The sequence below is a fragment of the Dreissena polymorpha genome, chromosome 4, assembly GCF_020536995.1.
Source record: "Dreissena polymorpha isolate Duluth1 chromosome 4, UMN_Dpol_1.0, whole genome shotgun sequence".
Lineage (NCBI taxonomy): Eukaryota > Metazoa > Mollusca > Bivalvia > Myida > Dreissenidae > Dreissena > Dreissena polymorpha.
The window spans coordinates 21,707,659-21,733,923 of record NC_068358.1 but is presented as its reverse complement, the minus strand read 5'-3'; the positions used below and the strand labels follow the sequence as shown (position 1 = coordinate 21,733,923).

Sequence of the window (26,265 nt, the reverse complement as noted above, 5' to 3'; positions counted from 1 at the left end):
ACAAATGGCTGTGTAAGTGAGGGTGGTGGGGAAATGATTCATAAATAAATAAATATATATAGTTTGAAATTTTTGAAGGATTTTATAGAGAATAAGTTGACATCAAAATATATTAACTAATTTACTTGAAAAGAATGAAATTTCAAATGACTGATAATTTATTACAGATGTCATAGACACCAAGAAGCCAGCTCCTCCAAAGGAAAACAAGAAATCAAGTAAGAAGTCTTCTAAATAAAGTACAGGGATAGAGGTCTTTTTTTGCGATATTAAACACTTAAGGTCAAATCGTTCTCTGTATTAATCATAATATTTATCATAAATTATAAATAAATAGAGTAACTGGTTTTATGGGTTTGTGATTAGGGATTTTATTACCTGAACAATTGTATGGTAACTTAAATTTGGTTATTTGTCATACAGTTGGATAAAGCAAGTTACCTGTAAAGAACAGTAAGGTAGTTTGAACATTTGGGGGTCATCAGAAAAAATTCCCAAATTTCAAAGTTTAATTTTATGTTGAAGAAGTAAATTATTAGTTTAGTTTTCCCACTTTTTAATGGGGTCAGTTAGTACTGGAATCCAAAAAGAAGCAATACTAAACTCAAAATAGCCTTTTGAAACAATATTTTAATTAAATACCTAATTCATAAAAATGATGTATTGGAATTTCTTAGTAAATGTTTGATTCAAAATAAACTCATAATCCACATCAGATATTGACTGGTTGTGTTGTAGATGGCAACTGGACCGTGACTGTGAAAACCAGCTCTGGTGACCGCACAGCCACCACGGCGCGCGCTCATGTGACCGTGTACGGTACGAACGGATGCTCAGGCAAGCTCCCACTCACGTCAGCGGACACTGCTGCTAACAGCTTCACACCCGGTGCCGAGTCACAGTTTCAGGTCTGATGCATGATTTTTCTTACCTCTATCATAGCAAGTATGTTTAAAGCTAACATAAGCAAACAATGGCTCATAGTGTGCTATTGTGACCTCTGTCCAGCATCTATTGTCTTGTGTGGTGTGTTGTTATAAATTAATTTATAATCCCACTAGAGGCCACATTTTTCATCAGAACTAGATGAATCTTGCTAGGAATGTTTATCTTTAAAATGTCTAAGCCAAGTTTCAATCTGGGGTCACATGCGTCTAAAATAATGTCACCTGGTCAAACCAAGTAAATGCTTACCACTCTTGAGGCCACATATATTTATTCACATTTATTTATGCTCAATAGTTATCAACTATTGATTGTTAAATATTGATGAAACTTTCTTAAAAAGTTAGTCTTGACAATATAAAGGCCAAGTGTAAATCTTTGTCAGATGTGTCTAAAAACTAGGTCATGAGGTCAAACAAAAACAACTTGATACAAGTCTTGAGACCTAAGTCATGATGAAACTTGGCCAGAATGTTTGTCTTAAAAATTTTAAAGGTCTTGTTTGAATCTGGGTCCAGTGTGGTTAAAACCAGATCACCAGGTGAAGTCTTCAGCAATTGGTGTCAGTTAAGAGAGATGAGATTAATGGCCACTATGGACCTCTTGCATGAAAATTTTCATTTTGACAAACTGTTAACAAGTCCCTTTGATTTGTAGGATACAATTCTTCAGAAAGTCCCTGTAGATCATATACACATGTGTATTATTTAGGGATGCAAGAGGTTAACCGGTTAACCTACCGAAACGACCAGTTAACCGGTTACATTTTCGGAAAAAGGTTAACCTGGAAAAAATATTTGATTATTTTTTTTCATGGAATTATTCGTACGATTTTACTATTTTCGCGTGACATACTACCAACTTGCGCTGGCGACTAGTTAGAACAACATGCCGCACGATCGACGGTAATAAATAACGTGTCAACAATCAAAGTAATAAAGCAATTAATCAATACCTTTGCGATAACAAATAGGCGGTACGTTTTGATAACTGACACTATCGTTTTTTTTTTACTCGCTAAAATTTAACTAGTGAACTGCGGTGAGTGGGAGCTATTGGCAAAGACGTAATTGACACGTTTATTGAACTTGCGATAAAAAACAATTGAGACATTAGACGGCTTATTTTGATGTTTTGTTTACCAATACCCAACACTGATTGCTCGCAAAAATACCGTGTTTATAAGTAACATTTTTATCAAGAATTGCATCCATAGTTAAAATCTTGACGAGTTAACGTCCTTTTGTTTATCAAAATTAATATAATTATGATAATATTACTTCTAATGATTCCACCATTACCGTCCGATGAAAGTGTTATTTAAGAAAGCAAATTATTAACTTATTAAATAAATTAAACATCAATTAAAAATATATACAAAATAAAACCGTTGAATTTAGTATTTGTGTTATTGCTTAAAATTTTCGCGCTATGGTACGTTAACAAACATAGGTAACTATCAGTATTTGAGATCATTATACTTAGTAACTTCGCTATTAAATAAATGTACTGATTATATTAAACATTCAACTAACATATCGTGCAAAATTAATTTAATTTGCATTCGTGTTCTTTATTTTACCCACATTTTTTAATTGTATAATGAAAACCAAACGATACTACTTCGGCTGCAAAAGCTAAAATGCAAACAACAAAATATGTAAGTATCGAATAAGAAGAGATGCGAATCCATTGGACACACATGACCCTCTTTACGTCGAATTGAAAGGGAAAAAACGTTTCTATATTAAGCCAATTTGAGTTTTAAAAATTAAAACAAAATGAACACACCATTTTTGTGAGTGATACGACGCGAACGTAAAGTAAGCGGCCCAACCAAAAATAAGTTATTAACACGTGAAAATGAACATTGTGTAGTTCTTAAATTTTTTACCCCTGTGCATGTACGCAGGAAAACTAAATAAAATTATATAGCTTACATTTACAAAATTATTAAAATAAATTGTACAATACATTTTATTACGAAACTGGCATGTTATCAACGCAAGCGTTTTCAAATTTGAAATAACTTTTGTTTCTACAGAGCTGTTCGAGCGGTATGAAACTTTTTACGTACTCTAAATCATTTTCACTACTTAAGGCGTTTCGGTTAACTGGTTAATAACCGGTTAAGGGAAAAGGTTAACCGGTTAATGAATTTTATTACCTCTTTGCATCCCTAGTATAATTGGTTGATGGAATTATACACAGCCTGATGGACACCTTTCTTGTAGTAGTAGATTGATATCTGATTTCAGATTCTTACTGGAGACATTGGCCGTGTTACAAAGATCCGCTTGGAACATGACAACTCTGGAGCCCAGCCCGACTGGAAAGTGAACTATGTAAGCACAGTAACATTGATATTAGATAGCAGGCTGCGGGAAAACCAGGCTTCATGCATGTGCGTAAAGTATTTTCCAGATTAGCCTGTGCAGTCTGCACATTCTAATCATGGACAATACTTTCAGCAAATTGCATAAAATAGGAAAGTGTCCTCCCTGACTAGCAATAAACAATCTCAATTATCGCTGTTTCAATAAATCAAATAAATGTATGATGTTTGTATATTGAACTAACAATTATATGTATTAAATAATCAAACTTTTTATTTTTAATTATGACTCAAAAAAAAAATATGTAAGAATAATTGGTGTCATTGTATTTTTTTTATTTTTATGTTCAATGATGCAATTTTTCAGATGTGTCATACCATACACACCAAGCAATAAAATGTGTTAAATTTAAATTAAGTTGGGTTCTATGAATTTAATTGACATTCATAATGACATTGTATGCACTGACAAGTTTAAATTGCAATGCATTTGTAGACATTCCTTTTTCTTAAACTATTTCTTTTGAATTAAAACATATTGTGTTTTGACAAGTTTTATAACACTTGTTAGGACCTCAACATACGTTGTGTTGAATTAATCGCCAAGGACCTATCAACTGATGTTACTTCTTGTAATATTTAAAAAATGCAAAGGTCAAGGTCACAGTGACCCGAAATAATAAAATGGTTTCCGGATGATAATTCAAGAACGCATACGCCTAGGATCATGAAACTTCATGGGTAGATTGATCATGACTCACAGATGACCCCTATTGATTTTGAGGTCACTAGGTCAAAGGTCAAGGTCACGGTGACCCGAAATAGTAAAATGGTTTGCGGATGATAACTCAAGAACGCATATGCCTAGGATCATGAAACTTCATAGATAGATTGATCATGACTCGCAGATGACCCCTATTGATTTTGAGGTCACAAGGTCAAAGGTCAAGGTAACGGTGACCCAAAATAGTAAAATGATTTTCGGATGATAACTCAAGAACGCTTTTGCCTAGGATCATGACACTTCAAAGGTACAATGATCGTGACTCGCAGATGACCCCTATTGATTTTCAGGTCACTAGGTCAAAGGTCAAGGTCACAGTGACAAAAAACGTATTTACACAATGGCTGCCACTACAACGGACAGCCTATATGGGGGGCATGCATGTTTTACAAACAGCCCTTGTTTTTATACGCCCGTCTATGACGGGACGTATTATGGTATACCCCGCGTCCGTCTGTCCGTCTGTTAATGTCGTACGCTACGTCAAATATCCTTTGACAGATTTTCTTCAAATTTTAACACAATCTTAATATTGATAAACCCTGATCCCCTTTCGTTTTTGACGGAATTCTGAATTGTCGTTCCAGAGTTATGGGACTTTGTTCGTCAAAATTTCGTGATTTCATTGAATGTCCTACTGTAGCTCAAATATCCTTCGATGGATTTTTTTCAAATTTCAACACAATCTTAATATTGATAAACCCTGATCCCCTTTCGTTTTTGACGGAATTCTGAATTGTCGTTCCAGAGTTATGGGACTTTGTTCGTCAAAATTTCGTTATTTCATTGAATGTCCTACCGTAGCTCAAATATCCTTCGATGGATTTTTTTCAAATTTCAACACAATCTTAATATTGATAAAACCTGATCCCCTTTCGTTTTTGACGGAATTCTGAATTGTTGTTCCACAGTTATGGGACTTTGTTGAATGTCAAGGAGACGGCGCTCCATGCTCATGTTCTTATAAAATAAACCATGTATTCAAATACAAATAAACTGAAGTAAAAAAATGATTCAAAGGGTTATTTATTACCTTACTACTTCATTGGCGAACGACGGGCGTATCATGCGCTCATGGCGCAGCTCTTTATTTTTTTAATATTTCATTTAATGATATCAAGCACATATTAATAATTATAATATAAAATGAAGTTTTCAATATTGTAAATCACAACAATGGTACTTGTCCAAGTAAAAATCATTATTTATTTCATTTTTTAGCTCATCTATTTTTTGAAAAAAAATTATGAGCTATTGTCATCACCTTGGCGTCTGCGTCTGCGTCGGCGTCGGCGTCCGGTTAAGTTTTGCGTTTAGGTCCACTTTTCTCAGAAAGTATCAATGCTATTGCATTCAAACTTGGTACACTTACTTACTATCATGAGGGGACTGGGCAGGCAAAGTTAGATAACTCTGGCATGCATTTTGACTGAATTATGTGCCCTTTTTATACTTAGAAAATTGAAAATTTTTGTTAAGTTTTGCGTTTAGGTCCACTTTTTTCAGAAAGTATCAATGCTATTGCATTCAAACTTGGTACACTTACTTACTATCATGAGGGGACTGGGCAGGCAAAGTTAGATAACTCTGGCATGCATTTTGACAGAATTATGTGCCCTTTTTATACTTAGAAAATTGAAAATTTTGGTTGTTAAGTTTTGTGTGTAGGTCCATTTTATTCCTTAAGTATCAAAGCTATTGCTTTCATACTTGAAACACTTACTAACTATCATAAGGGGACTGTGCAGGCAAAGTTATGTAACTCTGACTAGCATTTTGACAGAATTATGTGCCCTTTTTATACTTGGAAAATTGAAAATTTGGTTATGTTTTGTGTTTAGGTCCACTCTATTCCTACAGTATCAAAGCTATTGCTTTCATACTTGCAACACTTATTAACTATCGTAAGGGGACTGTGCAGGCAAAGTTATGTAACTCTGACTGGCATTTGGACGAAATTATGGGCCCTTTATACTTAGAAAATTGAAAGTTTGGTTAAGTTTTGTGTTTTGGTCCACTTTACCCCTAAAGTATCATAGATATTGCTTTCATACTTGGAACACTCGCAAACTATCATAAGGGTACAGTAAAAGGACAAGTTGCATAACTCTGGATGTCATTTTTACGGAATTATGGCCCTTTTTTGACTTAGTAACTTTGAATATATGGTTAAATTTTGTGTTTCGATCCCCTTTACTTCTTAAGTATCAAGGCTATTGCTTTCAAACTTCAAATACTTGCATGCTATCATGAGGTTACTGTACCTGGCAAGTTGAATTTTACCTTGACCTTTGAATGACCTTAAATTATTAAATTTTGCTAAAATTGCCATAACTTCTTTATTTATGATTAGATTTGATTGATACTTTGACAAAACTACTCTTACCTGACATACCACAATAGACTCCACCCAAACCATCGCCCGTGCCCCCCCCCCCCCCCCCCCCCCGAATCCCCCCCCTATTTTTTATGTCCCCCACTATAGTAGTGGGGGACATATTGTTTTTGCCCTGTCTGTCTGTCTGTTGGTCTGTTTGCGCCAACTTTAACATTTTGCAATAACTTTTGCTATATTGAAGATAGCAATTTCATATTTGCCATGCATGTGTATCTTATGAAGCTGCACATTTTGAGTGGTGAAAGGTCAAGGTCAAGGTCATCCTTCAAGGTCAGAGGTCAAATATATGTGACCAAAATCGCTCATTTTATGAATACTTTTGCAATATTGAAGATAGCAACTTGATATTTGGCATGCATGTGTATCTTATGGAGCTGCACATTTTGAGTGTTGAAAGGTCAAGGTCATCCTTTAAGGTCGGAGGTCAAATATATGTGGCCCAAATCGCTTATTTTATGAATAATTTTGCAATATTGAAGATAGCAACTTGATATTTGGCATGCATGTGTATCTTATGGAGCTGCACATTTTGAGTGGTGAAAGGTCAAGGTCAAGGTCATCCTTCAAGGTCAGAGGTCAAATATATGTGGCCCAAATCGCTCATTTTATGAATACTTTTGCAATATTGAAGATAGCAACTTGATATTTGGCATGCATGTGTATCTCATGGAGCTGCACATTTTGAGTGGTGAAAGGTCAAGGTCATCCTTCACAAGGTCAAGGTCATCCTTCACAAGGTCAAGGTCATATATAGGGGGACATAGTGTTTCACAAACACATCTTGTTTTTTTTGTTTTTTTAAGATTATCTTACAAATGACCACCACACCCTCACACTATACCCCCACCACCCCACCCCCTCCCCAAATTTTTTTTTTAAACGGTTAAAAAACAAAACTATTTATTTTGATTATTTTATGTTTGAAATACCGTCCAACCATCGCAACCAAGAATCCCCCCCACCCCCCCTCCCCCCACCCCCCCACCCGAATCCCCCCCCCTAATTTTTTTTTATATTTTTTTTTCAAAATCATCTCACAAATTACCACCACACCCTCACACTATACCCCCCCACCTCACCCCCCCCCCCCAATTTTTTTTTGAAACGGTTAAACAACACAAATATTTATTTTTATTATTTTATGTTTGAAATACCATCCAACCATCGCACCCAAGAATCCCCCCCCCCACCCCCCCATCCCCCCCCCCCCCCGCCCCGAATCTTTTTTTTTTCTTTTTTTCGCATTTTTGGAAGATAATGTAATAAATGTCCACACCCCCACACAATGCACCCCTCTTCACTCCACCCCTCCCTCCTTTGTGATTGAAAATGAGAAACCCTTCACCTTTAAAAAGAAAATAGATTAGCGGTCTGCACCCGCAAGGCGGTGCTCTTGTTTGGTTTGGTGCAGACAAGTTTTTATGCTCCCCAAAATTTATTTTGGGGGGAGCATATAGTCGCCACTTCGTCTGTCCGTCCGTGCGTCCGTCCATCCGTGCACAATTTTTGTCCGGGCTATTTCTCAGCAACTAATGACCGGAATTCAATGAAACTTTATGGGAAGCATCACTACCAAGAGGAGATGTGCATATAATCAGCGGGTTCTGGTCGGATGATTTTTCACAGAGTTATGGCCCTTTAAATTTTCCATTAACTGTACATATAGTGCAATTCTTGTCCGGGCTATTTCTCAGCAACTATTGACCAGAATTCAATGAAACTTTATGGGAAGCTTCACTACCAAGAGGAGATGTGCATCTTATCAGTGGGTTCTGGTCGGATGATTTTTTACAGAATTATGGCCCTTTGAAAGTTTCCATTAACTGTACATATAGTGCAATTCTTGTCCCGGCTATTTCTCAGCAACTAATGACCGGAATTCAATGAAACTTTATGGGAAGCTTCACTACCAAGAGGAGATGTGCATATTATCAGCGGGTTCTGGTCGGATGATTTTTCACAGAGTTATGGCCCTTTGAAATTTTCTATAAAAAAAATTATTGTCCCCTCAACTACTGTGCCCTCAAGACGTTTCCTTTTATCTGAATATATAGTGCAATATTGTGACAAAAAAACAACTTTGGGGAGCATCACCCGTCTCCGATGGTTTCTTGTCTCTTTCAGTTTAAATAGCGATTTTTTTTTTTTAACAAATGGAAAACCATAGAAAACCTATTTGGGATAAAATAAAAGATGTTTTCACCGAACAATTTACGCAATTTTAGCAATTTAGCAAATAATATTTTTTTTAGCCAAATTTTCAATATTTCAAATAGCTCAAATGGTGAGCGACAGCACAAGCCTTGCAATGTGCATAGCGTCACTTTTTAAATGAATAATAGCACGTGTTTGTATTATACCACACCTTATATTATAATAAACTTTTATGTATGTTTAACTTTAAGCTGTTAAATGAAACATTTTTCTATAACTGGTAAACATAGTAATTTACCCAATAAGGCAAATTGCCATGAGGCTTTTGTCTGCTAGGCTTTATGACCTTAATCCGTTTGTAAAAATGAATGATTGAAGTGTCACCAGAAAAGTGCAAGCAGAATTCTGGTAAAATATTAGTAAACTAAACTGAAAATTTAGAGACATTGATAATGGACAAAAACTCGGAGTAATTAAGGTAATTTTCAGTGCATAGTTGTGCATTTAAATATTGTAAACAAGTAACCAACAATTGTAATGATGCAAAAATTGTATCTCTTTGGCACCATGCTCTATTTCTATAAAGATTGTCATAATCAGTCTCTGTCTTAAAATATAAATATTAGCCCAACATCAATCTTGTTGGTCCATATTGTTTAGACTTAGTTTAAGGCTTTGATTTTTTGTACACATGGAGACATTACAAGCTATCAGCGTTCCTAATAAATTGGGCTCAAAACTATTGTAATGCATCTAACAACATGAAGCAAATACATTGGTTCCACACTCAACAGGCAATATTTTTATTCCTCACAGGTAAAGATGTGTGATGTTGACACTGGTGAGGATCTCATGTTCTATGTTGACCGATGGCTTGCCATCGACAAGGATGATGGCTCCATCTGCAGAGAGCTGCCTGTGGTGCGGAAAGGGTCACCCTCCCTTCCTGGTATGGCTCCCCCATCCTCCCTCCCTGCCTAGCATAGTTCTTTTTGCCTGAGATGATTTCCCGTCCCTGCCTAGCCTTATTCTCCCACCCAGCCTAGAATGGGTCCATCGTTTGCCTCTCCTCTATGGTTCACTTGCCCTACCTGTTATGGTTCCCTTCTCTGCCTGGTATGATATGGTTCCCTACCCTCCATGCTATATCTGCTATCTCTTCAAGTTATGGTTGTGAATCCCCCCTCCCCACCCTGCCTGTTATGGTTCCCCCTCCCTCCCTGGCATGGTTCCCCCTTTCTTAAATGTTTCCATCTCTCTTCCTGAATTGTTTCCACCGCCTGCCTGACATTGTTGGCCCTCCTGTCTGGCATAGTTGTTCCTGCTGTCTGGCATAGTTGTCCTTCCTGTCGTTGCATTGATGGCCTCCCATCTTGGCATGGTGGCCCTCCCTGTCCTGGCATTGGTGGCCCTCCCTGTCTGGCATCGTTTGCCGTCCCTCTCTGGCATCGTTTGCCTTCCCTGTCTGAAATTGTTGGCCTTCCCTGTCTGGCATTGTTGGCCTTCCCTGCGTGTCATTGTTGACCCTCCCCTCCTGTCCAGGCATTTTTTGCCCTCTCTGTCTAGTATTGTTTGCCCTCCCTGCCTGACAGTGTTGGCTTGCCGATTAATTGTTTCCCTTCCTGCCTGGCATTGTTGGCTTTTCATTCCTAGCATGGTTTACCCTCCTGGTCTGGCATGGTTCCCTGTCCTTGACAATTTTGGCCCTCCTGTCCTTGACAATTTTGGCCCTCCACGCCTGGCATTGTTGCTTCTCCACCTTTTCAGTATTCCCCTTTCTACTCTTACTTATTCTAAGATATTTTATGTTCTAATATGCTTGGTTTCAGTTATTGCTTATAATTAGGGATGCAATAGGTTAACAGGTTAACAGGTGTACCTACCAAAACGACCAGAACAGGTTACATTTTTGGGAATAGATTAACCTGAAATAGAAAAGATTGTGCTTTTTAGCTCGACTATTATATATGAAATATATATAGTGGAGCTATCCTACTCACCCGGCGTGGGCGTTCCCGTGAGCGTTGGAATGTTAAAGTTTGCGTACCACCTCAAATATGTCTCTTGTCATATTGCTTTAATATTTTGCATACCTCTTTACCAACATGACCCCAATCTAGCAAATGAGCTAATTCGTTGAATTGAAATCCCATGCCAATATGCTTCTGGACACAAAAGTGTTATATTTGACACTCAAAAAGCATTTTTTATCCCCCACCATAGGCGGAGGGATATTGTTTTGGCGTTGTCCGTCCGTCTTTCCGTCCGTCCGTCCGAAGCCATTTCTTAGAAGTGCTTCGGCGGATTTCATTGAAACTTGGTATGAGTTTGTATATGGATGAGAGGATGATGCACGCCAAAAGGCATTGTACACCATCAGTTGATAACAGAGTTATGGCCCTTTGTATCTTAAAAAATGCTTTTTTTGTGTGTCCGGAGCCATATCTTGGAAGTGCTTTGGGGGATTTTATTGAAACTTGGTATGAGTAAATATATGGATTAGAGGATGATGCATGCCAAATGGCATTGTACACCATCTGCTAATAACAGAGTTATGGCCCTTTGTATCTTGAAAAAAATGCTTTTTTGAGTGTCCAATATAATACTTTTGTGTCCAGAAGCATATTGGCGGGGGATATCAATTCAACGAATTTGCTTGTTCAAGATACAAAGATACTCATACCAAGTTTCCATGAAATCTGCCAAAGCACTTCCAAGATATGGCTCCAGAAAGACGGACGGATGCAAGGATGGACAGACAACGCCAGTTTTCATATTTTCAGTTTATTCGGTAATAAATTGTACTGGGTATGTCTACCAGGTAACTACCAGTTAACTATAAATAACGCAGGTAGATTGATCACCATCGTCAAGTGGTAAACCAGGAATGCCAATTGTGCATGCGCAGTGAATTGAATATATTTAATATATAAATTGATCGATCTCTTTGTGTTATTTATAGTGTGTATATTGTTATGTCACCTATTTTGGCAATGTACTTTTGATTTCACATCGCAAAATTTTATTACCAAATATACTGAAAATATGAACTTTGTGCAAGTTATGTAATACACCAGTCGAGATATTTTAAACTAATAATTGTAAAAAAAACACGGTATTTTAAAACTTTTCTTTTTTCGTCAATCGCGGTTGACAGTCCCTTTAAAAAATTGAAAATTTGGTTAAGTTTTGTGTTAAGGTTCACTTTATTCTTAAAGTATATAAGCTATTGCTTTAATACTTGCAACACATACTAACTATCATAAGTTGACTGTGCAGGCAAAGTTATGTAACTCTGACTGGCATTTTTTTAGAATAATGGCCCCTTTTATACTTAGATAATTTAACATTTGGTTAAGTTTTGTGTTTTGGTCCAGCTTACTCCTCTATAGTATCATAGCTATTGCTTGCAGACTTGGAAAACTCGCTAACTATCGTAATGAGACTGTACAGGCAAGTTGCATAACTCTGGTTGGCATTTTAACAGAATTATGGCCCTTTTTTGTCTTAGTAACTTTGAATATTTTGTTGTTGTTTTTTTAGATCCTCTTTATTTCTGAAGTATCAAAGCTATTGCTTTCAAACTTAAAATATTTTCTTACTATGATGAGGGTACTTTACCTGGCAAGTTGACTTTGACATTGACCTTTGAATGACTGTCAAGGTCAAATTATTAAATTTTAATTAAATTGCCATAACTTCTTTATTTATGATCAGATTTGATTCATACTTTGACGAAACAACACTTACCTTACATACCACAATGGACTCCACCCAAACCATCCCCATGCCCCACTCATGAATCCCCCCCCAGATTTTTTTTATTATTATTTTTTCCTTTTTTATTTGAAAGATCATCTAATAGATGACCACACACCCACATTAAACCCCCCTGTCCACCCCCACCCCAACCCCCCACCCAAAAAGATTTTTTTTTTTGAAACATGGTAACTTTATGGTTACAAACAGAGGGTATGTAACCCTCAGTAACTTTATGGTTACAAACAGAGGGTATGTTTTGATAATTGGCACTATTGTTTTGTTTAACTCGCGACAATTTATTTGGCGAACTTAGTGGAGTAGGGGCTATCAGCGAAGACTAATTGTAATCAACACATTTATCTAACTTGTGATAAAAATCAGTTGAGACATTGGACAACTTATTTTGATGTTTTGTTTACCAATATCCAACATTAATTGCTCGTGAAAATAAAGTGATAATAAGTAAGTTTTGTGTTAAGGTTCACTTTATTCTTAAAGTATATAAGCTATTGCTTTAATACTTGCAACACATACTAACTATCATAAGTTGACTGTGCAGGCAAAGTTATGTAACTCTGACTGGCATTTTTTTAGAATAATGGCCCCTTTTATACTTAGATAATTTAACATTTGGTTAAGTTTTGTGTTTTGGTCCAGCTTACTCCTCTATAGTATCATAGCTATTGCTTTCAGACTTGGAAAACTCGCTAACTATAGTAATGAGACTGTACAGGCAAGTTGCATAACTCTTGTTGGCATTTTAACAGAATTATGGCCCTTTTTTGTCTTAGTAACTTTGAATATTTTGTTGTTGTTTTTTTTAGATCCTCTTTATTTCTGAAGTATCAAAGCTATTGCTTTCAAACTTAAAATATTTTCTTACTATCATGAGGGTACTTTACCTGGCAAGTTGACTTTGACATTGACCTTTGAATGACTGTCAAGGTCAAATTATTAAATTTTAATTAAATTGCCATAACTTCTTTATTTATGATCAGATTTGATTCATACACTGTAACTCCAATATAGTGCGGTCCGTTATAACGCTGTGTCCAATATAACGCGGGGGGTCCTTGGATCCCGTTTTTTCTCCAACCTTCCATTTCTGATTCAAATCCATGTTATGCAACTACATGTATTTTCATAAATTCAAAGAAGCCAGCGATCACAGCTTGATTGCTTTATCCGTCCGTTTAACTGATTTTAATCGATTCGAGGTTAAACGACACTCGACAGCTAATTGGTGTTAATCTGTTGTGTAATGTCAATAAAGGTGTGAAAACTCGCGAGTCAGTGTTTATTACATGTATTCCCTATTAGAGCGGTTCGGTGCGCTAATTTCAATAAGGCAAGTGCAAGCGGTATAATTATCAAATTAAAGTTATTTGAAACGATTACCTGTTTATGTTTTGTATTTATCGTGTATTGTATTTCATTGTATAAACTATGGCTGTGTAAGTGTGTTATCGTTTATTATATGCTACACATGCTTGATAAATACAAATATCTTTGTGTGTGTTTAATGTTTCAGTACGTATACGAAAAATAAATTTAAAAATCCTGACGATTTATTTACATGCTAACGCAGTGTAATAGTTAACAGAGATGCACTTAAATTTTTGCCCGTTATCAGAAAGTCCACGGAAAGCACGTTTTTTACATGCTGCATATGACGCAATAAAACATTTCTTTGTACATGTATCGTGTTGCATTCAATCTAAATTTAAATGCGCTCGTCCAATGAAAGCTGTGTCCCATAATGCACTGTACCAATTTTTCTGACAAATGGCGTAGGCATATGAATTTGTTTACGAAGTTCGTAAACATATTTCTTGTCATAAATGTTAAACATTATTTTTTCGTAAGTGATGTAATTATATTGGAATATCGGATAAATGTGCACATTAGAAAAGCGGTATGTATACTGTTATCGTTCGATTCGGTTTATATGCATGTATTTGCGGATTACAACACAGCATGACGATACACAGGACCTATATTATAGGCTATACTTTACCTGTTTTTATAGCCCCTTAAATAAATAAGCTCAAAACTTATAACGCTGTCCGTTTATAACGCTGTTGCGTGGCTTGGACCCCGTCATCCGCGTTATATTGGAGTTACAGTGTACTTTGACGAAACAACACCTACCTTACATACCACAATGGACTCCACCCAAACCATCCCCATGCCCCACTCATGAATCCCCCCCCCAGAATTTTTTTATTATTATTTTTTCCTTTTTTATTTGAAAGATCATCTAATAGATGACCACACACCCACATTAAACCCCCCTCTCCACCCCCACCCCACCCCCCACCAAAAAGATTTTTTTTTTAGACATGGTAACTTTATGGTTACAAACAGAGGGTATGTAACCCTCAGTAACTTTATGGTTACAAACAGAGGGTATGTTTTGATAATTGGCACTATTGTTTTGTTTAACTCGCGACAATTTAATTAGCGAACTGAGTGGAGTAGGGACTATCAGCGAAGACTAATTGTAATCAACACATTTATCTAACTTGTGATAAAAATCAGTTGAGACATTGGACAACTTATTTTGATGTTTTGTTTACCAATATCCAACACTGATTGCTCGTGAAAATAAAGTGATAATAAGTGTGAAAATAAAGTGATAATAAGTTACCATTTTATCAAGAATTACATTTGCAGTTAAAATCTTTTCGAATTAACGTCATATTTATTTTATGAGAAATTAATATTATTACTAGTTATTTACGTCAACAACAATGCCACTACTACTGTCTTAGGTACTTTTGATTGAAGAAAGCACATTATATAACTCTTTAAATTAATAAACATCACTTTAAAAAATATTGAAATTTAGATTTTGTGCAATTGCTTAAAAGTTGCACAGTACGGTACGTAAACAAACGTGTTCGTGAATTGTAAACCCGATGGGGACCTTTTGACATGGTGGTGTGAAAATAAACGTTTCCCAACAATTGCGCATGTGGCTTGGAAACATGTTCAGTTCCATCGGCTATAGCATGCAATCATAGCAAGTGTTCTGGAAAGGCTTGCAACTGCATCAGCCATAAGCTAGTGGACTAAGTCATTTTCTTGACGAAATGAACACTGTTGTTTTGTGAATGTTCTGCATAAAAATGTTTGTTTGCTGATTTCTTTGTGAATAGTAAGATAGTGTTGCACTAGTTTAACAATTATTTAAAAACATTTTTATATTAATTCAGTGATATTTTTACAAATTGCCTCATCTGAGTCCTGGGACTAGATAACTTGCAAATCTATGAGTCTCCGAATTAAAAGATTGAGTCCAAATATTAAACGATATTTTTTGAGAAATTTCAATACATTTTTGGGACTCGCATAATTTGAAACTTTGCATCCCCAGAGGTTTTTGTGAGTCCAGGACGCAGGACTCGCAGGTAAAAAAATCACTGTAATTTAAATTTAGTTGAAACAATTCAAACAGAATGAACAAAGAAACGCAACATTATTGTGAGCGATACAACGCAAACGTAATATGAGCAGACCAACCAAAAATAAATGAGTCGTGAAAATGAACATTTTGTAGTTCTTATAACTTTTTAATTAAATGGGTTTTACATGGAAAACAAAGTACCAAAATATAACATCCATTTACAAAATTATTATACCCCTATTACCATTGGTAATAGTGGCTATATAGGAGTCACTTTGTCAGTCGGTCTGTCGGTCTGTCCCAAAATTTCATCGGATCTTCACCAAACTTGGTCACAAGTTGTATCTAGATGATGTATAGGTCAAGTTTGAATATGGGTCATGCCGGGTCAAAAACTAGGTCATGGGGTCACTTAGTGTGTTTAAAACCGAAAGTTTGTCCAGACCATAACTATGTCATTTAACGTTAGATTTTTAAATAACTTGGTACATTTGTTCACCATCATTAGACGGTGTGTCGTGTGAAAAAAGTACATCAATATCTCCAAGGTCAAGGTCACACTTGGAGTTCAAAGGTCAAATGCTTGTCCGGGCCATAACTTTATCATTTATTGTGAGATTTTAAAATCATTTTGCATACTTGTTCACCATTATTGGTCGGTGTGTCGCGCGAAAGAATTACATCGATATCTCCAAGGTCAAGGTCATACTATGAGTTCAAAGATAAAAAATGGCCATAAATGAGCTTGTCCGGGCAATAACTTTGTCATTCATTGTGAGTTATTAAAATCATTTGGCACATTTGTTCACCATCATTGGACGGTGTTTCACGCGAAAGAATTACATGGATATCTCTAAGGTCAAGGTCACACTGTGAGTTCAAAGGTCAAAAATTGCCATAAATGAGCTTGTCCGGGCAATAACTATGTCGTTCATTGTGAGCTTTTAAAATCATTTGGAACATTTGTTCACAATCATTGGACGGTGTGTTGCGCAAAAGATTTACGTTGATATCTCCAAGGTCAAGGTCACACTTTGAGTTAAAAGGTAAAAAATGGCCATAAATGAACTTGTCCGGGCCAAAACTGTGTCGTTTATTGTGAGATTTAAAAATCATTTGGCTCTTTTGTTCACCGTAATTGGATGGTGTGTCACGCCAAAGAATTACGTCGATATCTCCAAGGTCAAGGTCACACTTTTAGTTCAGAGGTAAAAAATGGCAATAAATGATCTTGTCTGGGCCATAACTATGTCATTCATTGTGAGATTTTAAAATGACTCTATACATCAATTTTGTTCACAGTCATTGGACGGTGTGTCATGTGAAAGAATTCAAGAGTTCAAAGGTTAAAAGGGCTATAAATTATAATGGCATAATGATTCTTAAAAATCGCCATAAATTAGATTCTCTTGTTTTTTGAAGATAGCATGCAAAATAGTCTGTGTCAATGCGGCAAGTGGAGGTAAACGTCACGTCTGTGACAAAGCTCTAGTTAAAATAGATGTTATAATACATTTTTATTCAGAAACTGATGTGTAATCAACGCAAGGGATCTCAAACTTCTTCCATTTATATAGAAAGTACATGTACGAGTGGTATGACATGTTTAAGGTAAACATATAACATTTTTACTACAAAAGGTTTTTCAGTTAACTGGTTTATAACCACTTATTGCATAAGGTTAACCTGTTAATGTTTTTTTGTAACCGGTTGCATCCTTACTTATATTAATAATAATGGTGACTGTCTTAAAGCCCGTAAACTGTGATTTCTAATTGGCTGTTCATCACATTTTAGTGCTGCGGTATGTGATAGCTGTGACAACAGGAAGTTACAAGGATGCTGGAATAGAAGGGTGTATGGTCAAGGTCAACCTGATTGGACCAGACGGCGACACTGGGCTGCAGGAACTAGCTGGCGCAGTTTCGAAACACCGACAGCTGTGGCAACCTGGACAGACAGACATTTTCATCTTAGAAGCTGTTTCCGTTGGAAAGATAAAAAAAATCGAACTAAACTACACAAATAAAGAACAAGGTATTATTTGTTTGAATTCTGTTTATTAAGTCTTAGCAAAAAAAAGCAAAAGGCAATAAGCAATAGGTAAACAAAATTCTAAATAAAACAGCAGTAAGGAGAAATACTTTTTCAATTTCATTAAATTGAATTGTTCACCGATTTGTAATAAAATTGTCATTGTTTCAACAAATAATGTATTAATTATGGTAAAAGAGGCAATATTACACTAATGAATATTTTTTTTCATTGGAAATTCGTATGGTTTATGGATAATCATCAATCATTTTGGATAAAGTAATGATGTGTGGGTTTAATATTTAGAGTGTCCCAAAACTGAGAGTAATTATGATAGGCACCAAACTTGCAACAGACTTCACTTTGGCGGGTTTCTCAAACAAAACTGTTCATTTCAGGCTCTGAATGTGTTTTGTAATATGATGTCTATACTTTTAATATGATAAATACTTCTTTCTCCATGACTTTTCCAGTAACAGTGATGGTATTTTTTATAATTTTACTGTATTTTATACATTGTTCATGCAAACATAGACACGTTTTTTAACCAGGTTTTCCGAAGGAAAAAACTGGTTATTAGATTGGCGAATGCGGGCGGGCTGGCTGGCGGGCTGGCTGGCGGGCTGGCGGAACAAGCTTGTCCGGGCCATAACTTTGTCGTTCATTGTGAGATTTTAAAATCATTTGGCACATTTGTTAACCATCATTAGACGGTGTGCGCGCGAAAAAATTACGTCAATATCTCCAAGGTCAAGGTCACACTTTGAGTTCAAAGAAAAAAAAGCCATAAATAAGCTTGTATGGGCTATAACTATGTCATTCATTATGAGATTTTAAAAGCATTTGGCACATTTGTTCACCATCATGGGACGGTGTGTCGCATGAAAGAATCACGTCAATATCTCCAATGTCAACGTCGCCACGACTAAAAATAGATTTATTTTAAAACAAACTTACAAAGGGGGTTAATTTTGTTTGTTCATTACAAAAGTTCAGTTTGAGTTGTCTCCCATTATCAGCTTTTTTTTCACAATGAAAACCTGGTTTTGTGACAATTTTGTCCCTTGTTTTTAAATTGTTTTAAGGTTCTTTAATTTTGAATCCAATTAAACATCCAGTTTTTAAGTAAATTTAACAATTTATATGATGCAGTTATATATGCGAGTGTATGTTTTACTTATAATTTGTCAAATTTAATGAAACAAAAAACGTAAAGCTGCATATAATGAAAAAACACAGTTTAATATTGTACAACTTCACAAAAATTAAATGTAATCATGATGACTTGAAAATCTAACTTTATGGAACTACCTTAATCTTGATATTACAAGACTAGACATTATTGATACTTGTTTTTGTTTCATTTCATTGATAAAAGTTTCAATTCTATTTCTCTTCTTTGAATTGAGCCATTGAGTAATATTTAAGTGACTAGTTCACCGATTTTTTGCATTACAAAAATTTACATTACAAAAAATGAATGATAAAATAACATTATTTGTAAAATAATTATAATATACACAATAAAGGGTCAAAAATAAAGTGCTATCACAGGGCAAATCATTTTAAGAATTGTAACTGTGAATTTTGTACAAATTCATGTTTTCTTGACAGTTGTTTTAATTCTGATTGTATTGTTAGTCAAGTATTCATGTTTACAACGGAAATAACATGAAGCCTGCAAAGTTGCTATAAAACTTGTGAACGTAGTACGGGGCCACGCCATTGTGTCTATGTTTCTTTACGTACACACGGTCACCCTCGGCTAGGTCCACAACAGCCATGTTGTCGTCAGAGCCATAAGAGCCGGTACCCTGGGAGTGTAGGAGAACTAGGTTGTGATCATTTTTCCTCAGAATGACTTCCATTGGACGACTTGAGCCAAGAATATGTATATAAAACACATACACCCCGGATCGTGGGACTGTAAATATTCCAGTAGTTCCTGAATAAGCATTTCCATGGTTGGTTTCAACAGCGTCAAAGACGATTGTATACCAGGGTTTCACATGTTCTATTCTCTTCTTTAGATGAGCATTAAATGCAATCATGCAGTTTTTGCACTTTTATTAAACCCAGCTAGTGTTTGTGTGCATTTAGCTTCCATGAATCCAGCTGTGAGGTTTTTCAGTTCATCCTTCAGCTTTTCTTGAATACCATTGACTGATGATAAACTTGCTTTCATTTCTGCGAACATCTTTACATTGTCTTCCTTCAGTTTTCCTTGAATACCATTGACTTATGATAAACCTGCTTTCATTTCTGCAAACATCTTTACATTGCCTTGATTGTTTTGTTCTAAAAGGTTGACCATGTCTTGATTGTTTTGTTCCAAAAGGTTCACCAGACTATTGATCCTCTCTTCCATTGAAAACCTTGCCATCTTTTCATATTTAAGTGCCTTTAGAACTTGATATTTCCAGTTGTGTTCAGTATGTGCATGGTCACTTATGTCTTTTGGTTGATCCACTATTGCTGAATGTGTGTCATCCCTGTGCGTTAGGCTGTTTTGTAGGTTCCTTGTCACTTCTCTCAGGTCAGTGAGCTCCTGTTGCAGGAGTTGTATTTCTAGAGCTTGTAACTGTGATTTTCGTTCCAAAATTTCCATTTTCTGTTGTATATTTATTGATGAAACAAAAGCAAATGAGGCCACATTTACCATCAAATTAAACGTTATAATGTACTTTTTAGCTTCCATTTTATTATAAAATACACTGAGGACAGAAAGAAATTGTGTCTGATGCTGAAATTCAATTTCAGTTTTAAAGCACTTTTATCAGAATATGTATCAGTTCTGAATGCTGTGTGGAGCAGACCTGTCTGTGGCTAAAGGTTTACATTCAATCCCTGTACAGAGATATGACTGGTTCATAGAATGGCACACCGGTAACTTTGCTTTTTGTGTGATACTGTAAACAACTTTTAATGATAATTTTTAGAATATGATTTACAAAAAGTATATTGAAAAGCAACATCTGAGAATTCTGAGAATTATTTTGAAAGTTAATGGAGTCTTTTGAGTGTTCTCCGAACGCCATCAAAATTAACTATTGGTACTCGAATGTAGTTGGACATTTACGATTGTATGTATCTATGCACTCATGATGATGTTGTATATGTCATAATCCATGATGTCCCAATGGAGAAAGGAAATTACCATTCTCAGTGAAAATGACAAATAACAATCTAATTTATGGCAGACAACATATATTAAGAATGGATTAATGAAAAGTGTGTGTCCTCCAATGCTGGAGAATTACCTTTTAGATGCAAACAACAAATGAAATTTAAATGGTGAATGTATGTCAGGGAATCAAGTATTTAATAACTGGTATTCAGTCTACACACAAAGAAAAAACAGTTACAACATGTTTGTTTGAAAATGGAAAAAGATAAACATGGTTTGATTTATATGTTTGTCGATCTGTGCATAATCAGATTCATGTGCATATTCTGCTTTATTGTTTTTGTCACTTTGTAAGTTTTTTGTAAGTGAAATGAAGTTATTGAAAGGTAAAATTTTTAATACATTACACGTCTTTTTACGGTGTATAAAAGTGTCTCTTTTTTTACAAATTTGAGCAGTTTGTGATTCAAATTTTCACAATATAAAAAAGTTTGCAACTAATTTGTTCACAACTTTGAACAGTTTGGGGCTATTTTTTTAGGCGTTCAGATATTTAGCTGATTTTTGGTATGTGTGTTTACTTACATGACTTACAGATGAAGTGTGAGTTTCCTGCCGGTCCATTGAATTTATGCTTAGTTAGGCCTGGGACGTAGAAATTTTCCGTTTTCTGGAGTTTTTTTTACGAAACTTTTTCACATATTTAGCTTATGTTTGGTAGTGGGTCAAAAACGCTTTCAGATAGATACTGTTCAAAGCATGTAGCTTTGTCAAATGGACAATAAATTTGTCGTGAAGTTTTCAATTGGGGATACAACTGTTTTCGGGCTTCAAGTGCAGTAGAGGGCATAATAAATGTGTTTCACAAACATAGCTCTTGTTTCTGATATTTTTGTGGAATTTTGAACTGGGTATCATGGTATGAAAACAAGAGCAAGGGGTCAAATTAACTCAAAAGCATCATTCTAGAGGTAATATTTTTTACATAAAATGTGCTTATATTATATTTCTTATAATATTCTGGCTGAGCTCTAAAAGGGCTCTCAAAACATTGCAAAAGTATGATCAAATCAGTCATGTTAAATTATGTCTCAGACAGACATTTTCATCAATAGAAGCTGTTTCCATTGAAAGATAAAGAAAATTGAAATAAACTACTCAAGTAAAGGACAAGGTATTATTTGTTTGAATTCTGTTTATTAAGTCTTAGCAAAAAAAGCAAAAGGCAATAAGCAATAAGTAAACAAAATTCTAAATAACACAGCAATAAGGAAAAATACTTTTCAATTTCATAAAATTGACTTGTTCACCGATTTGTAATAATATCGTCATTGTTTCAAAAAGAATGTATTAATTATGTTCAAACAGGCAAAATAACATTGATGGCTAAAACATTTTATTGAAAATGTGTATGGCTTATGAATAATCATCAAACATTGTGGATAAAGTAATGATGTGTGGCTTTTATATTTAGAGTGTCCCAAAACTTAGAGTAATAATGATAGACACCAAAACTTGCAAGGGACTTCACTTAGGCAGGTTTCTCAAACAAAATTGTTCATATCAGGCTCTGAATGTGTTTTGTAATATGATGTCTATACTTTAAATATGATAAATACTTCTTATTTCATGACTTTTCCAGTAACAGTGATGGTATTATTTCTTTATCCATGACTTTTCCAGTAACAGTGATGGTAGTTTTATAATTGGACTGTTTTTTAAAACTTGCGATCATGCAAATTTAGACATATTTTATTGTTTAAGGTTTTTTAATTTGAGTCCAATTAAACATCCAGTTTTTAAGTAATTTACAATTATATGATGCAGTTATATATGGGAGTGTATGTTTTACTTATAATTTGTCAAGTTTAATGAAACAAAAAACGAAAAGCTGCATATATATCGGTAATGAAAAAACACAGTTTAATATCGACTTTATGGACTTATCTAAATCTTGATAATACAAGACGAGACTTAATTGATACTTGTTTTTTGTTTCATTTCATTGATGAAAGTTACAATTCTATTACTCTTCTTTGAATTGAGCCATTAAGTAATATTTAAGTGACTAGTTCACAGATTTTTTGCATTACAAAAATTTACACACAAAAAAAAACGAATTATAAAATAACATTATTTCAAATGTAAAATAATTATAATATGCACAACAATACAGGGTCAAAAATAAGTGCTATCACAGGGCAAATCATTTTAAGAATTGTAACTTTGAATTTTGTACAAATTCATGTTTCCTTGATTTAATTCTGATTGTATTGTAAGTCAAGTATTAATGTTTACAACGGAAATAACATGAATCCTGCAAAGTTGCTAAAAAACTTGTGAACATAGAATGGGGCAACGCCATCGTCTGCATATTTCTTAACGGACAACACCGTCACCCTCAGCTAGGTCCACAACAGCCATGTTGTCGTCAGAGCCAAAACGGCCGGTACCCTGGGAGTATAGATAAACTAGTTCGTGATCATTTTTCCTCAGAATGACTTCCATTGGACGACTTGAGCCAAGAATATGTACATAAACACATACACGCCGGATCGTGGGGCTGTAAATATTCCAGTAGTTTCCTGAATAAGCATGTCCATGGTTGGTTACAACAGCGTCAAAGACGATTGTATGCCAGGGTTCCACATGTTGTATACTCTTGTTTAGATGAGCATTAAATGCAATCATGCAGTTTTTCGCACTTTTATTAAACCCAGCTAGTGTTTGTTGTGCATTTAGGTTCCATGAATCCAGCTGTGAGGTTTTCAGTTCTTCCTTCAGCTTTTTTTGAATACCATTGACTGATGATAAACCTGCTTTCATTTCTGCAAAAATCTTTACATGTCTTGATTGTTTTGTTCTAAAAGGTTGACCATGTCCTTGATTCTTTTGTTCCAAAAGGTTAACCATGTCTTGATTCTTTTGTTCCAAAAGGTTCACCAGACTATTGATCCTCTCTTCCATTGAAACCTTGCCATCTTTCATATTTAAGTGCCTTTAGAACTTGATATTCCAGTTGTGTTCAGTATGTGCATGGTCACTTATATCTTTTGGTTGATCCACTATTGCTGCATGTGTGTCATCCTTGTGCGTTAGCTGTTTTGTAGGTTCCGTGTCACTTCTCTCAGGTCAGTGAGCTCCTGTTGCAGGAGTTGTATTTCCAGAGCTTGTAACTGTGATTTTCGTTCCAAATTTCCGTTTTCTGTTGTATATTTATTGATGAAACAAAAGCAAATGAGGCCACATTTACCATCAAATTAAACGTAAGATGTCTTTTTAGCATTTCATTTTATTTATAATACACTGAGGACTGAAAGAAATTGTGTCTGATGCTGAAATTCAATTTCATTTTAAAAGCACTTTCATCAGAAAATGTATCAGTCCTGAATGCTGTGTTGAACAGACCTGTCTGTGGCTATAATGTTTACATTCAACCCCTGTACAGAGATAATACAGAGATATGACTGGTTCATAGACTGGCACCACCGGTGACTTAGCTTTTTGTGTGATGACTGTTAAAAAACTTTTTATGATAATTTTTAGAATATGATTTACAAAAGTTTATTGAAAAGCAACATCTGAAAACTCTGAGAATGATTCAAAAAGTTAATGGAGTCTTTTGAGGTTTTCTCCGAACGCCATCAGAATTAACTACTGGGGTTATTTGTACTCGAATGAAGTTGGACATTTACGATTTAAGTTTCTATGCACACATGATGATGTTGTATATGTCATTATTCCCAAGATGTTCCAATGGAGAAAAGAAATTACCATTCTCAGCGATAATGACAAATAACAATTTAATCTCATGACAGACAACATATATAAGTATAAGTATATGTATGGATTAATGAACAGTGTGTGTCCCTCCAACGTTGGAGAATACGTTCTAGATACAACAACAAATCAAGTATTTAATAACTGGTATTCAGTCTACACACAAAGAAAAAAAATAGTAACAACATGTTTTTTTGAATATGGAAAAAGATAAACATGGTTTGATTTATATGTTTTGTCGATCTGTGCATAATCAGATTCATGTGCATATTCGCTTATTGTTTTTGTCACTTTGTAAGTTTTCTGTTATAGCATGTTAGTGAAATGAAGTTATTGAAACGCAACAATTTTTAAATACATAACACGTCTTTTTACTGTGTATAAAATTGTCCTCTTTTTTTAAACAAATTTGAGAAGTTTGTGATTCAAATTTTCACAATATAAAAAAAGTTTGCAACTAATTTGTTCACAACTTTGAACATTCGGGGCTCTTTTTTACGTTGTTCAGATATTTAGCTGATTTTTGGTATGTGTGTTTACCTTCATGACTTACTAATGAAGTGTGAGTTTTCTTGCCGGTCCATTGAATTTTAGCTTAGGCCTTGGACGTAGAAATTTTCCATTTTCCGGAGGGTTTTTACGATTTCTTTACATAGTTGCTTATGTTGGTATGCGAGTCAAACACGTTTTCAGATACTGTCCAAAGCATGTAGCTTTGTCAAATGGACAATAAATTTGTGATGATGTTTTCAATTGGGATACAACTGTTTTTGGGCTTTAAAGTGCAGTAGAGGGCACTGTGTTTCACAAAAAAGCTCTTGTTCTGATAATATTTCAATTGAATTTTGAACTGGGTATCATGGTATCAAAAACTAGGTCAACAGGTCAAATTAACCTCAAAAGCATCTTTCTAGAGGTTATATTTTTTTTTGCATAAAATGTGCTTATATTATTAGCAAGGCTGTTTTCGTAGAAAAGCCGAGCTATTGTCATAGTCAGCTCGTCCGATCCACTGTAGGCGTCGTGCTAAAACCTTAACATTGGCCTAAAATCAAAGTGTTTCCACCTACAACTTTGAAACTTATATGTAGATGCACCTTGATGAGTTCTACACGCACACCCATTTTTGGGTCACTACTAGGTAAAAGGTCAAGGTCACTGTGACCTCTTTAATATCAACTTTAACATAGGCTCTAAAACTCAAAGTGCTTCCACCTACAACTTTGAAACTTCATATGTAATTGCACCTTGATGAGTTCTAACATGCCACACCACATTTTTAGGTCACTAGGTCAAAGGTCAAGGTCACTGTGACCTCTAATATAAAACTTTAACAAACACCTTAACATTGCCTCTAAAATCAAAGTGCTTCCACCTACAACTTTGAAACTTCATATGTAGATGCACCTTGATGATTTCTACACGCCAACCCATTGGGTCACTAGGTCAAAGGTCAAGGTCACTGTGACCTCTAAAAAAAAGAATTCTGACAATCTTTCGCAGCCGAGTGGGGCACCCGCGTTATGCGGTGCTCTTG

General features: G+C 35.3%; 2 protein-coding genes and 1 long non-coding RNA gene across 3 annotated transcripts in view; 1 reads left to right on the top strand and 2 right to left on the bottom strand.

Moving 5' to 3' along the window:
- The window catches only part of LOC127878270 (lipoxygenase homology domain-containing protein 1-like), an 89,569-nt gene extending 70,412 nt beyond the window's left edge, over window positions 1-19,157 (top strand). The window contains exons 31-36 of the mRNA XM_052424789.1: window positions 168-218; window positions 739-908; window positions 3,204-3,290; window positions 9,433-9,565; window positions 17,585-17,824; window positions 19,153-19,157. Of these exons, the coding sequence (XP_052280749.1) occupies window positions 168-218; window positions 739-908; window positions 3,204-3,290; window positions 9,433-9,565; window positions 17,585-17,824; window positions 19,153-19,157 (686 nt within the window). The remainder of the gene's footprint in view (window positions 1-167; window positions 219-738; window positions 909-3,203; window positions 3,291-9,432; window positions 9,566-17,584; window positions 17,825-19,152) is intronic.
- On the bottom strand, window positions 4,480-5,152 carry LOC127877898 (uncharacterized). The gene is made up of 2 exons (XR_008048657.1): window positions 4,929-5,152; window positions 4,480-4,767 (listed from the first exon to the last, which is right to left on the bottom strand). It is a non-coding gene; the product is annotated as an uncharacterized LOC127877898 (long non-coding RNA).
- A 319-nt stretch (window positions 19,158-19,476) lies between the features above and the next one.
- The window catches only part of LOC127878269 (NPC intracellular cholesterol transporter 1-like), a 41,974-nt gene continuing 35,185 nt past the window's right edge, over window positions 19,477-26,265 (bottom strand). The window contains exon 13 of the mRNA XM_052424788.1: window positions 19,477-19,766. Coding sequence (XP_052280748.1) covers window positions 19,477-19,766 — 290 coding nt within the window. The remainder of the gene's footprint in view (window positions 19,767-26,265) is intronic.